This window comes from Bubalus kerabau, chromosome 7, assembly GCF_029407905.1.
Source record: "Bubalus kerabau isolate K-KA32 ecotype Philippines breed swamp buffalo chromosome 7, PCC_UOA_SB_1v2, whole genome shotgun sequence".
Taxonomy (NCBI): Eukaryota; Metazoa; Chordata; class Mammalia; order Artiodactyla; family Bovidae; genus Bubalus; species Bubalus kerabau.
Genome location: NC_073630.1, coordinates 5,690,862 through 5,705,111, shown reverse-complemented (window position 1 = coordinate 5,705,111; position 14,250 = coordinate 5,690,862). Strand labels below are relative to the sequence as shown.

Below are 14,250 nucleotides of genomic sequence, written 5' to 3'. Positions count from 1 at the left end.
GTTTTTATTACCTCTGGGTAGGAAAATACTGTTACATTCTTTTGTATATCCAAGCCTTATTCATCAGAGAATCTTTTTCTGGATTACATTCTGATTTTTCTTAATTTTTTTTTTCTTTAAAACAGTTTGAAAGTCTGTGTAGATTATTTTCATTGATTTTCTCTTACTAACACACCTATTTAATCTTTTCTAAAATGCCATATGTTAACCTATGTTGGCCTTAAAATATGTTCAGACCCTGCTTAAAAACCCAGACCATTGCAGAATCTTAAGAACTCAAGGCTGTTTGAATGTTACAGATACAGATCTGAAGAAATTCAGGTAAGTTAGGCAAAAAATAAATCACAACAAAAGTTTGGGTCACTTATTTAATATACAAAGTCTTTTTTCACAGGGAATTATTTGTTTTCCTTAATTTGTCTTAGTACGCATAATTCACAAAACAGTAAATTGTTAATGCAAGAGAATTAGGAAAAACCAAAAAAAGTACAAATGCTCAATCCCCAAAATTGCACACAGGTAACGTTTTTCATTTGTTTTAATGCAGTTTCAAATGGGCTTTCTTCAGATGTGGAGGAAACACTGCAGCCCAAAATAACAGTACTTCCTCTCAATTGTATTGATATGTAAAATAGCACCTTTGGGCTGACATAAAAGGAAAGTAAATTGGTTTCTGTCTTTCTTAATTAAAATGTAAGTCCTGCACAATTATATGACAACTACAATAATGACAATGTTAAGTTTGAAGAGCTCTGCTTTGTTCCAAAATATTAATTGGCATGAAAGGAAAGGTGAACTGTGTCAGGCAAATGAAACACTCCCCCACCTCACCTCCATGACAGTTAGAATATGTTAGTGATGCCATTGCTCGAATGGGCTAGTTTTCCAGCCAAAATACATAGATGGTTCAGGGACCTTTTGCAAAACAGATTAACTATGCAGCTGTCTCTCTGGGACTGTAATCCCATGAACAGCAGCTCTGTAATCCCATGAACAGCAGCTCAGGATGAGATTTAATCCTGTATTTAGAAGACTCCTTTACTGTGTACACCTGTCTTCCCTCAGTTTCTCCATTGTTTTATATCCCAAATTGATGGGAACATTTTTGTTTCATTTGTACTTAAGCTTAATTGCCTTTTGGGCTTCACTTTTTAAAAAAAATATGGGTTGCATTTCTTTACAACTTAATACTTGAGCTTATACAATAAAAGTGACAGATCTTTAAAAAAAAAATTAACAGTATAAATGGCAATGGTAATACCACAGAGTCATGATTATAAAAAGCCAAGGTTTTAGTAGAACTATCAATTTATTCTTCAATTTAAGTCCTTTGTTTCAATTCCATTTTATTTCTTACATAAGCAGGTAAACATGCTTCAAAAAACTGAAGAGCATTCCAGACAGCAGTTTTTCTTTTTGAAGGGTATATCCAGTCCACAGAAGTATTTTCACAAAGCCACACCCAGTCACTGAAAGGTCAGAGACCATCGCCACACAGTATGAAAGAACACAGTCAACACTAGGTTTTAAATACATGGTTATTTCAGTTGTTTGAACCTTCAGCAGCTATTATGGGAAAACTCTTTAAGGATTTAAATTCGAGAGTTCAGGGTTTAAAAAAGAATAGCAGAATAATGCTGACTTTTAATCTGTTAAGAGAGCTCTATATTTTCTCATTTCAAGAAAGTCAAAGCCTATTCAAGTTAATTTTGAGAATGTATGTGTGGTTTTAAAACACCATGTCCTCTTTTACCATTAATACAGTAATGCTTATCTTTATTTTTCATTCTAGTGTTCAGTGTGCCCCTAAATAAACCAGGCCTCATGTGAGCCAATCATCTTCCACTGTGCTATGAGCCATACACTTACCTATCTTTCTAAAGTTTGGGCAGAATTTAAATGATATTTTTGGTGTAAATAATCCTTTCCTTACAGAGCAGAGGACAGAGAGATCAACAGTTCTTTGTTTGCTGGTGACGACTTTGTTCCCTCAGGAACTTGTGAAACTGTTGCCGTTGCTAAACCTCAGTAGACATGGATTAAAACTGTTTAGGAAAGTTATCAGACGAAATGAATCACGTTTAGTCCCTTGGGTGAAGTGCCATGGTTAAGTCACCCAAAGCTTCATTATCCATGAATGTGTATGTCTTAAACCTTGAAGATGGAAATTAAAAAGTTAATACAAAGTCCAGTTTAAGGTTCATATATTTTTAATTACACCACTGTGTTTTTATTTGTGCAGAAATTTTGGTCCAGTTTAGTTGCCTCAAGTTTTTTGTTTTTTTTTTCCTGTGCCTTCATTCAACAAGTTTTAAGAAAAATGAGCTTTAAAAAACCTCTTGTTTGCTGCCCGACTGAACACTTGGACGTTTTTCTCATGTATATACAGGAACACACACACACCCCATGCACACACAAAGTTGATGCTGTTGACCTTTGCTGTATTTCTAAGAACTGGGACTATTTGGACTCAGTGTCAGCCACTACTAATATCATATCATCCTTCTCGTCAGTAAGAGGCTATTTCTCTTTCCTCTTTCCTACAGTAACCTGTGAGGAGCAAGCACACTGACAGTTACAAAGCACATCAGTGTGATCCCAGATTTGTGCAATGCGGAACCCATGCTTTGGTTCTATGGCCATCATGGTTGCCTTTTCACAATAATAACAACAGCTAGCAAAAATAAATCACCTTGTTTCATGTAAGACATCTCTCTTTGACAGGCCACTATATTTATAATCATTAATCTAGCTCACTGCAGTATTCACGCTTCAGGTTTACATGAATATGCAAAGAATACAATAATCAACTCATCTGTCAAACCTCAACAACTCAATTACTTATCACAGAATGTTGAATGTTTTTGCTTCCCAGTTGAGCAAGGGAAATACTGTCAGCTCTTTAAAATACAGGCTAAATGCTTGGTCATAACTACTCATCTGTCAAGTTGACACCTTATGTGGATTTAAGAAAGTACATTTGACTTAAAAAATTTCTATTTCCCCTATTATAAGTGCTTCATAGTAGCAAATAAGTTAATTTCAAAACTTTGTCATGGGTAGATTGCTTTATAGTTTTTTTACCCTTTAAAAAATAGTAACTTTATCTAACTCTTATTAAGATACTTCATTTGATTAGTGCTTTGTAAAGTAACATTTGTGATACTTTGAATAAAAGAATGAAGTGCTATTTTGAAAGATTCAACTTTTAAAACAGGCTTTGTCTCTAATTTTAGGGCTGCTCTGTCCAATACAGTGGATTTGAATTGAGATTCCCTGTAAGGTGAAATGCATACTGGATTTGAAAGACTTGGTTCATAAAAGGAGATGTAAAATAACAATTATTTTTTATAATGATGACATTGAAGTGATAACGGGTATATAATGCTAAATAAAACATTATCGAAATTCACCTATGTATTTTTGCTTTTTCTAATGGTGCTACTAGAAGATTTTAAATTTGCGTATGTAGCCAGCCTTTGTAGCTCACATTACATTTCTGTTGGACAGTGCTGTTTCAGAGGGTCCAAGTGGAGTATACAACGCTTCTGGGTATTTAACAGAGCTAATTAAATCCCAAAATATTTTGAAAATCTACTCTTCATGATTTAAACATAATTTCAAGTATTAATATCTTCAAATGTGTCTTGCATCTATTTTAAAAACATACACCTACCTGTCAAAACAAACTACTCCATCCATAAAAACCTGTTAGCTGTCAAAGTATGAATATCAAAATATGCATCTTCCAAGTTTGTGTCTGATGTGCCTTAGGGATAATGCAGACAATTTCAAGCTTAAACCCAGATACGTTTGTCATTTCCAGATGAGAGAGTTAGCATCATGAGGCCCTAGAAGAAACGCACGTTCAACTCAAGTCCTTATTCTGGAACTTTCCTTGCTACTGTGAAGACTCATGGGTCTGTCCACTCAGGCTTTCCTCATTGCCTAAAAGCATCCCTTGCGCCAGTGGTTATGTCTCAGAAATTATTTTCCAGCTAACTTCCACTTTTCCTCTTTACACTTGAGACTGTTTCATGGGATCCTGGTCATTTGGTGTTTTCTTCTTTCCTTTTGAGCAAAGTAAGAACAAATGAGTCAGCAAGCGGAGAGAAGATAGAGGGTGACTACTCAGGATCACTTCTGTCGTCTGTAGTGACAGGCTGGACTCTGGGTGGCAGGCCTCCGCTGGCCCATCACACGGGTATGAGCTCGGTGGGGCCGGCCTCCGCGGGTGGCCGTGCGGTGGGCCCTGTCTGCAACGCAGGCACCGCCCCAGCGTCCTTGGTGTCCATGCTCACGGTGCAAGAGCGGCTCTTCTCCGCCCTCTTGGCTGTGTCCGGGCAGTTCTGCACGAAGATCACGCGGTTGTAGGCCTTCAGCCTGCGCCACAGCTGCACGTAGACCTTGCACTGTACATACATGAAGACCAGACCTCCTGTGAAGCCGATGGCCACCACAACCAGCTTTGTCCAAAATGGCCATTCGAGGACACCTTTCAAAGAAAAGAGAATGTTATCACAGTCATTATTGATAGATTTGATTATCTTTTCCCCCTATGTTTCCTTCAAAGGACCATGCTGTTGTTTAGTTGCTAAGTTGTGTCCGACTCTTTTTGTGACCCCATGGACTAGAGTCCACCAGGCTCTCCTATGCATGGGATTTCCCAGGCAATACTAGAGTTGGCAGCCATTTCCTTCTCCAGGGGATCTTCCCAACCGAGGGATCAAACCCAAGTCTCCCTACATTGCAGGTGGATTCTTTACCACTGAGCTACCGGGAAGCCCTTAAAGGATTATGCCTGCTTGTTAACATAAATCACAAATATATTGTTAACAACTAGTAATAACAAAAATTACTTAATTGCTTTAAGTATTCTCAAGGTATTGCTAAAATTGCACATGCCTTCTCTTACCTACCACTAATGTCTCATTCCTCTTACCATCAAGAACCTACTGTGATCATTAAATACTACACTGGATTTTGATACTTGACTTCAGCATTTATTGTTTACAGTGAAATCTTTAAGGAAGGATAGTGTACATACTGAGTGAAAGAATCAGACTTAATCCTCTTAAGGTGACAGAAGCTGTGTGTGGGACTGTACCTACAGGTGCCCGCCCCCACCTGCATTACCTTTAAAATTAAAAAAAAAAAAAAAAAGCAAGAGACACAGAAGCTGCTACATCTCACCAGAAAGAAAAAATTCCTGGGTACAGACATGCATAAGATTTAGGGTTTCAGTCATTTGTTTTATACATCTTATATTTTGTAACTGAGAACCATCTCTTTCTTAGGCATCAATGTTTTATCTTAATTTCCATCATCATAACTAGAAATGAACTTTCTTTCACAAAGTTTGCTGTAACAGTATTTAGGCCATGCATGATTATAAGTGTGTAATAAATGATGGTCAGGAGACCACATCTTGCCAACATTAGAATGGTGTGGAGGATATATCTGCCTTCAATCGTGTGAGAGGCTGTCAAATAGAAGGGTGGTTGGAAACCACAGTATAGGGGATCAGACTTCATTTACCTGCAACAGTGAGTAGAGTTATAGGAAGCATCCTGCGTATAATAATTACATATACTTTCAAAACGGACACCGTGCCTTGTTTGCCTCATGCTGATGGGTTTGCCTTGTTCTTCACTCATGTCTGTGCCAGGAGAACAGACTTGAGTCAGTGAATCTGGGCACCGGCAGCTCCCGGCTGGGCAGGGGAGGGTGTAATTGTGTTCCCTGGGCCACCGGGCAGTGTCTGGAGATGATTATTCCACCTGGTAACACTTGAGCAGGTGCTGCTGACTTAGTAAGTCGAGGTCTGTAACGCTGCTCTGTCAACAGCCTGCAATGTGTAGCACAGCAAGTAGTTTACCTAGTCCCAAATGCCAGTGCTGCTGAGGCTGAGAAGCCCTGTTGCAGAAGATGATCACTTAAGCTTCTTTATTTGGAAATTTGCAGGGAAGATTCAGTATACAAATTAAACATCTTGGAGTTCTTTAAATTTAGAAGGATTTTTGCTCTCAGCTGTTCCATTGAGCAGTAGTCTCCTTGTTTAGAAAAATGTTAACCACAGGGAAGCTGTAGATGAAATGTGCTTTGTCTCATTTTTAGGGAAATCCCCATGCATGACATCTCACTTTCCCTCTGATTTCTATTCACACTGAAAGTTAAAACTGCTTGGATATTTTCCCCTCTGAGCCTCTGCCCATGATATTTCTTTTCTCAGGATTTTGCTTCTCCATTTCTGTGTGTCTACCTATCCCACAAACCTGAATGGGAAATCATTTCCACCCGGAAATAGATGTGCTCACTCTTTCACATTATTTCTTACACGTGTGGCCTGAGTCACTGACGTGAGTTATTCTCTGTGATGCCATTATCTTGACACATGCAAGATCTGCGTCTTCTTGGTCTGTGTTTTTCACACTGCCTTGCTCAGTAGACATTTCAAGGATGAATGAACATTCTAATGATCAAGGTTCTGACTTTGACAGCTATGCCTCAATCTTTCCAGTATAACCAAAAGTGACAGCCTTTCTTCCCTTGCAAGTGAAGCGGCACTATTGATGGACAGGCTGAAGAAGACTCCATTCTTGACCCACCTCTCCTCCCAGACCCAGTGGCCAGAGTCCATGACGTGCCTGAGAGTCAGGGTCAGGAGTAACCAGCTGCCAGACCTTGGAGACCCTGACCCTGGTACTTTTCCTTCACAAGGTATCTCTGAATCTATTTCCTCTACTCAGGTCATTCTTCCTTTTTACTTTCCTGGGGAGTCAAAGCTCCCATAATGTCTCTAGACAAACTTTAGAGTACAGAGTATCCCCCACCCCAGAGCCAAAGCCATTTGAATGCAAACCCATTGTCCAGATGGCCACCTTCTTTCAGAGACAGCTGATTTTTCTCTTTGCCTTTTACTAAGTGGGCAGGATTTTTGTTTCCTTTAAAAATTATTGATATTATTTAGCAATTACAGGATTTTACCTTGAAAAACTCATGATAAGGATATCTTAAGAGAAGATGCCAAAATGGGGCTAAATGGATTTTTTGATGTTGTTTTCATTGGTGAGATGCATTTGCTTCTTTTTATTGAGAGGCAGCACACTGTCTTCCCATTCAGTTGTGTTGGACTAGTCAGTTCTATGCTGTTTTCCATGAAGAGGAAAGAATGTACACAGTAAGGAAGGGTGGAGGTGAAGAAGGGAAGCTCAGAGTGGACCCCTTGTGTAACCCAAAGAATTCTTTGAAGCTGGAGCATGTACTCAAAATTGTCAAGAGCACAAAGTTGACCCTACTTGCCAGTCCAGAAGAGGAATCTGAAAAATTCAGCTTCAAACAATTCAACCATCTCTTCTTTACTCTGAAGTTCAAGGATTTATGATTTATCTCTACTTCCGCCTTTGTGCTTGGATCTTTCTTCAGGAGTTCCTGGAGACTTAGGAATCAACTCTCTGCCCATCTTGACCTCTTAAGTATTGATAGGAGATGATGCTTGGAAATTCTTGAGCAAGAATTGGAGGAGCAGATATTCTGTGAACCATCATTTTCTAAAGAAATGGGAATCTTGCCCTTCAGATACCTTCAATCAGTTCATTCACTTTCCATATCATCATGTCAATCCTACAAGAATGGGCAATAAACTCTCAAGTCATAAAATACACACTTGTCAAAATAACCTCTTCCACCATTTTGATAATTGCATATGTGTGACATGATACTTGAAGGCTGCAACAACATCCACACCATCCCAAAACAATAGACATGCCAGTCGGTTTTCCAGGAAAGACTTTAGATTTGTCCTGTGATATGGCATTGAAGACTTCACAAATTAGACTTAGATGAACCAAAACACTGCATTCTGCCTGAAAGTGCAGTGCTACCAGAACTATAGAAATCAGTACACAGTTTTGTAAAGAAACTGGTATTTGAAGAACGAGTAAAAGCACTTCAGACAAAGAAAAGTACATTGACCATTCAGCTCATCATATGTTCTGTATCTAAGGCGAGATTTTTCTAGCAAGCCAGAGAGGGAAACTAGGAAGTCCAGGTAAAAGTAACTGTATTTACAGAGATTGAACGAAGGAGTAAACATGATGGAAGAGTAAAATCTGTAATTTTTTTTTTTTTTTGCATAAAAAAATTGCCCAGATCTTCCTCACTGCATCTTCCATTGAGGCAGGATCAGAAGACAGGTTGGGTTGAAGGGCATTTACCCTCAGGAACCTAAGACTAGAGTTTTTCCACCAATAGGATCACTGCCACCGACTGTCTCTTTCATCTCCTTTACAGTCACCATTTCCTTATTTTCACTCTCAGAAGCCCCCCTTTTCCTGGCTGAGAAACAGCCAGATTCCAAATGACCCATACTCATATTCAATTTCTTTACAAATCAGACCTCACTAAGATTTCCTTTATTATGGTTAATGGCTTCACAAAGGGTGTTTCCTTCAAGAACGAAGGGATTTTGCACAGGGAAATAGCCCATTTCACATATTTAGTATTCTCCTTAACTAGTTTTAATGGTAATATTGACTGTGAATAAACATGGATGATACATGTGCAGTATTTGTATAAACACTTTGTTTCAATTTATCTGATGCAAGGTCAAGCTCATTATGTTTTTGAGAAACAAATCCTAGAAAGAAACATTGGAGGATATTCAGTCCAACTTAGTCAACAAATGAGAAAAAGTAAGCTTTAGAGTGATTATTTTATTCATGATAACTAGTCCATGACCAAGTCAGAAGTAGACTGTGGCGAGCCTTCCAATCATTAGCCCAAGTAGGCGTTTACCACTTTGAGGTCATTAACAAAACAGCATGTATAGTTCTGTTAAAAAGGTATGTTTAAACAACAGTGCTGAAAAGGAAAATATTATATGGATGGCAGGGAAGTGATTTTTAAGATGCTCTCAAAGCAGATGTTAACAGCCAGCAGGGAGGTGCAGTCCAACCCTGGATGTTGTTGGAGGCTTGTGAGGGAGTCAGAGGTAAACAAAATCAATTTGCTACAATAGTCCCTCATTTCTATGCATTTAAATGGTCCTGGGGCAGCCTTAACTCTGCGCCTACAGTCTCTTTCATAGATAACATGAATTGCTTCATTTTCTTGGCCTTATTTTTGTGATTTGTTTTCAGCACACAGATAGTACCCTGAAGCATTCTTCTAGAATATGTAAAGATAAGGCAGGGGGAGTAATTGTTCCCCCAAATTAGAGTTGACAACATGGATAATTTAGGATGTTAAAGTTTCAAGTACCATGTATTTTTGTTTTCGCCTTTTTCATCACAGGAAATAGAAAGAGGAATCTGGAGCATGATGCATATTTAAGCTAAAAGGACAGTCACTCAACATACAAAAGACTTTTTCCTGACAGTCTTGTTATTACAGCTCAGAAGATGTTGCTGTTTTATAATCAACTTCCATTCTGGTTAAAGAAGGGCAATTTGTTCTTCTTCAAAGGTTTTTGAAGGTTTTCAAGATGGATTTTAAGTATTTTGACTTTTAAATTAAACAGTTTTTTTTCCCCAAAACTTTAAAAGCCAGTTCAGGATCAGTTCTCACAGTTCCAAAGCCAAAGGAAGATTAATAACAACTCACAAAGATGTCTACACCACCTGATAATGTGCACTTTGGGAAGTCAGGCGTTACATACAATTTGAACACAAATACAGAGAGCCTTTTACAAAAAAAAAAAAAAAAAAACTTTTACAAAAGTCACCTCGGTCCCACTTGAAATTACTGTCCCTCTAGCCAGTGACTCTGTAGGAATAACTACGGAGTCTGGTTCATGATAAAGATCTTGCTTCCTAATTCAAAAAATCTGAACACTAAAGATAAAAGCTATCTCATTTTCACTTGCTTTTAAGAAACTGAAAATAATGTTTACAAGTATATGGTAGACAACTGACCTTATATACCATGTGTCTAAATATTGATAGATACAGGTGTTGGAAAGCTGATCTTTGATTACCATGCAGCATTTTCTGTTGGGAAATAATGGCTGATAACCCTGGGTGATAGTCCACTGGAGACTGTGGTATGAAATCCTGCATCTACCCAGAACTGAGAAAAGGAAAAAATATTTTGCAGAAAAAGTCTAAAGAAAAAAGTAGAAAAGCTTGTATACAAAGAATTCACCCTCCTACATTGACTGGCTCCCTTGCTGGGCTCCAGATACAGCGCTCAGCACCTGGGCTGTGCTGGTGAGCAAGACAGACATGGCCTGACCTGGTCAAAACTCAGACTATTAAAAGCGCAATCACAACAGGGTGTGGGAAGTCTCCTGGGGGCAGAGCTTCTCAGCCTGACTGCACAAGAGGATCATGTAAGGGCTAATTACGTGTAAACCTCTGGGAATAGAGCTCGACGCTTTGTGGTGGTGCAGACGCTGCACAGGTGACTCGATGGGCAGCCAGGCTGGGGTGGCACAGGATGCGCAGGAGCACGTGTTCCCCATGCTCAGAGAGTGTCGGCGGCACACGCCTTGCTGGGCTCCACCCTCAGAATCTCTGAGTCACAGGCCCAGGGTGGGGAGAGGCAGGAGTCTGCCTTTCTAACAAGCACTCAGGTGATGTTCATGCTGTGGGCTTGGGGACCGCATTTTGAGAGTTGCTGAGGTAGTAGCAGTTATTCTATCTCAGGGAGCTGATCTGGGTTTCTGGGAAGGAGTGAAATTTAAGGTCAACTTAAGGGACAAGGAAGTGTGTGATGACACATGAGCATGAGAGTTGGTGTGCAAGGTGGACACAAAAAGCTGGGAGGAAATGTGTCCCCGAGACAGAGAAGCAGAGCAGGGTCTTGGAGCAGGTCTGGGGGTGAACCAGTGTTCAGCATAGCTGGCTTCAGCCAGGGCCATGGGGTCAGCATGGCTCCTTCCCAGAATCCAGGGTGTGTTTTGAGAGTCATGAATAAGCAGGGACAGAATGTGGTCAGATTTATGTTTTGAACTTCCTGTGATTATGTTTCTGGACATGTATTGAAGGTGGGCAAACTAGAGAAAGTCTCGCAAGGAGCAGTTGCAGTCTTCGAGTAAAAGAGATGCTACTACATGGGTGGTAGCAGTGAGGAGGGAGAGGAAACCAACAGATTTCAGAGGCTTGTGGGGCAGACTAAATAAATAGGACTTGGTGATTGATGTAAGCTGGAAGTGAAGGGGAGGAGAGGGCAATGAAAGCTGGGTTGCATTTTGTTAGTGGGGGTTAGCAGTGTCTTTTGGAGAAGGCGATGGCACCCCACTCCAGAACTCTTGCCTGGAAAATCCCATGGGCGGAGGAGCCTGTTGGGCTGCAGTCCATGGGGTCGCTATGAATCAGACACGACTAGGCGACTTCAATTTCACTTTTCACTTTCATGCATTGGAGAAGGAAATGCCAACCCACTCCAGTGTTCTTGCCTGGAGAATCCCAGGGATGGGGGAGCCTGGTGGGCTGCCGTCTATGGGGTCGCACAGAGTCGGACACGACTGAAGTGACTTAGCAGCAGCAGTGTCTTTGCCAAAGTGGTCAGAGTGGGAAGTGGTGGAAGGGTTAGGAGTTTGGACACACTAGTCTGGGTGCCTGGGAGACCTTTAAATGGATAGGTCGGGAGGCAGGCAGATGTCTGGTTGGAGATTAGGGCAAGGGCGTTACTAGCGTAGAAACAACATCTGGGGACAAAAGGACACCCAGGAGGACTGGAGACGGACAAAAACAGGAGACATGGGTCACGGGAAAAAAACAAACACTATCCGCTCACATGTGTCAGAAATGGGATTGAATAAATGAGTTAAGAGAGAATTTCTGAGCAATCTGCATGTGGATGACATGAGAGTCATCCTGTTCATCTCCTTCCCCTTCCTTGTGGCTGGGGGACCCCAGGGGGAGCCCCACAGGCTGCGACAGCGGACCCTGAGTCAGACTTCAGGCCAGCTTCGGTCCAGCTGCAGGTCTGCTCTGGCCCGGGAGGAAGCCCTCCGCCCCTGAGGCCGGGGGCTGGAGAAGGCGAGGTGGTGCAGGGCCGGAGCGCACCTCTGTTCTAGCACACACACACAACTGCAAGGTCTGCAGCACGGCCAGTGCCGGCAACCGTGGAGGACATGGGCTTAAACAAATTTTCTCTGAGGGGAGCGATGGGGAGAAGGGATAGTTAGGGAGTTTGGGAAAGTCACGTACACACTGCTATATTTAAAATGGATAACCAACAAGGACTCATTGTATATCACAGGGAACTCTGTTCAGTGTTTTGTGGCACCCTGAATGGGAGGGGAATTGGGGGGAGAATGGATACATGTATATGTATGGCTGAGTACCTTTTCTGTCCACCTGAAACTATCACAACATTGTTAATCATCTATATATTCCCAATATAAAATTAAAAGTTCAAAGAAATGTCTGAAGCTTCCCAGGTGGCCCTAGTGGTAAAGAAGCTGCCTTCCAATGCAGGAAGCATAAAAGACTTCCATGTCTGGTTTGGGAAGATCTCCTGGAGAAGGAAATGGCAACCCACTCCAATATTCTTGCCTGGAGAGTCCCATGAGCAGAGGAGCCTGGTAGGTTATAGTCCATGAGGTCACAAAGAGTCGGTCACAACTGAAGTGACTTAGCACACACAAAAAAATGTCTACTCTGACTTAGTAGAGATGTGATAGATATTTTAAAGTCCATCATGTCTGAAACAATACAGCTCTAAACAACGTAGTTGAATATAAATTGTATACACATGAGTTAACATTGATGTACAAAATACCACCCCCCACTTGTCCTCTGACCCAGCGTGTCCCTGCCCGCCCCCTGCCCTGCCAATTCCCTGCAGCACACACACTCTAGCTACACACCCCGCCTCCTGGGGGCTCTGGGGTCCTGGTCCTTTCCATCTCAGCCCTGTTCTGATGAGAAGCAGCACCAGGAGCACAAGAAGGGGACTCCTTCTCCGCTTTGGCCCAGACAGAGAAACACAGAAGAAAGAAACCTCTCCTTTTAAAGATTCTTTTCCTCCTTCCTTCTTACTCCTACTGCCTCTCATCTTTTTCTCTTTCACTTCTTTTTTTGAAGGAGGCGCAAACTTACAGTGCTATCATCTGAACACCATCTCCTTCCAAATTCACCCCTGGTTTTACATATGATATACATATCTCCCCCTGGAGGAGGCTGGGGAGTATCCCTCACTGTTTTGCCAGCTATGATTTAGGCTACCGGCTAAAGCCAGCAGAGCCTGTTGAGAAACAGAACTAGGTCCATTCACAGGTGAAGATAAGCAAGTTACTTCTGCTCCTGTTTTGAATGACCTAACCATTTAGACTATGCTGCAATGATTTTAAAACATCTTTCTTCAGACTTGATATCATCCTTCACTATCAAACTTGGTGTGGTAAAAATTTCAAACTGTAGTGTTAACCCACTCTATAAGATTATAGTGTGCTAATTAATGGGCTGTAACACAGTCTCTACTAACTGCCCTCTTATTCATGTGTTACAAGAAGCCATGAATAGAGTGAATTAAATAAAAGGAAAAACATTCTATTTTTACAGTTGTTTGTCTTTTCACATGGGGCAGAATCTGATCTTTATCAGCTCCTGAATAGCTTAAAATGGTGTGTGGCATCTATGGATTTCTCCCCCGCTAAGGTGGACTTGATAAATCTTACTTTGGTCAGTGCTTTACGGTCAGAGTGTTCATCAGTTAGGGAGCTGGAGGAGACTCAGCTGCCGGTACAGGGTGCTGCTATGCACATGTGCTCTGGGAAACAGCTTCGCTGCACATCCTTGGGTAATGTCCCAGGATTCAAGCCAGAAAGAGAAAGGAGACAACTCTTACCGTTATCATTACCCTGCTTGATCTCCTCTGCTGTCCGATCTATCAGCACATACAAGGACCAGACCACGCAGGTGATGGCAATGACGTGGAAAGTGACAGAGCAGAAGATTTTCCTCCTTTCGCTTGTTGTCATCTGCAGTTTCTCCCACTGCAATCACAAACCAATTACACACAATTGAATCTCCAACCAGGAAATTTTGCTCCCTATTTATATCCCAGGCCTAGGTCATGAATGGAGAGAAACCATTACATAGTTGCCATTTTAGATGACACTAAAATATTCAAACAAGTCTTCATGTTTGAAAAGATCTACAATCATAAACTGTGGAGTTATAACTTAAAAAGTACACAGTAAAACAAAAACAAAAATATTTTCCTATTCTCCAAATAAGTAGTTCCTTGTAGTTTCCTTTTCTGTAACATGAAGGGGACAATTTTAATTTTATACAATTT

The 14,250-nt window shown here is 41.0% G+C and overlaps 1 protein-coding gene across 1 annotated transcript in view; it reads right to left on the bottom strand.

Annotated features, from left to right (window-relative positions):
* Nucleotides 1-1,039: 1,039 nt before the first annotated feature.
* The window catches only part of MARCHF1 (membrane associated ring-CH-type finger 1), a 454,619-nt gene continuing 441,408 nt past the window's right edge, over nucleotides 1,040-14,250 (bottom strand). The window contains exons 6-7 of the mRNA XM_055587572.1: nucleotides 13,798-13,945; nucleotides 1,040-4,495 (exon numbers count right to left, since the gene is read on the bottom strand). Coding sequence (XP_055443547.1) covers nucleotides 4,197-4,495; nucleotides 13,798-13,945 — 447 coding nt within the window. The 3' untranslated portion in view covers nucleotides 1,040-4,196. The remainder of the gene's footprint in view (nucleotides 4,496-13,797; nucleotides 13,946-14,250) is intronic.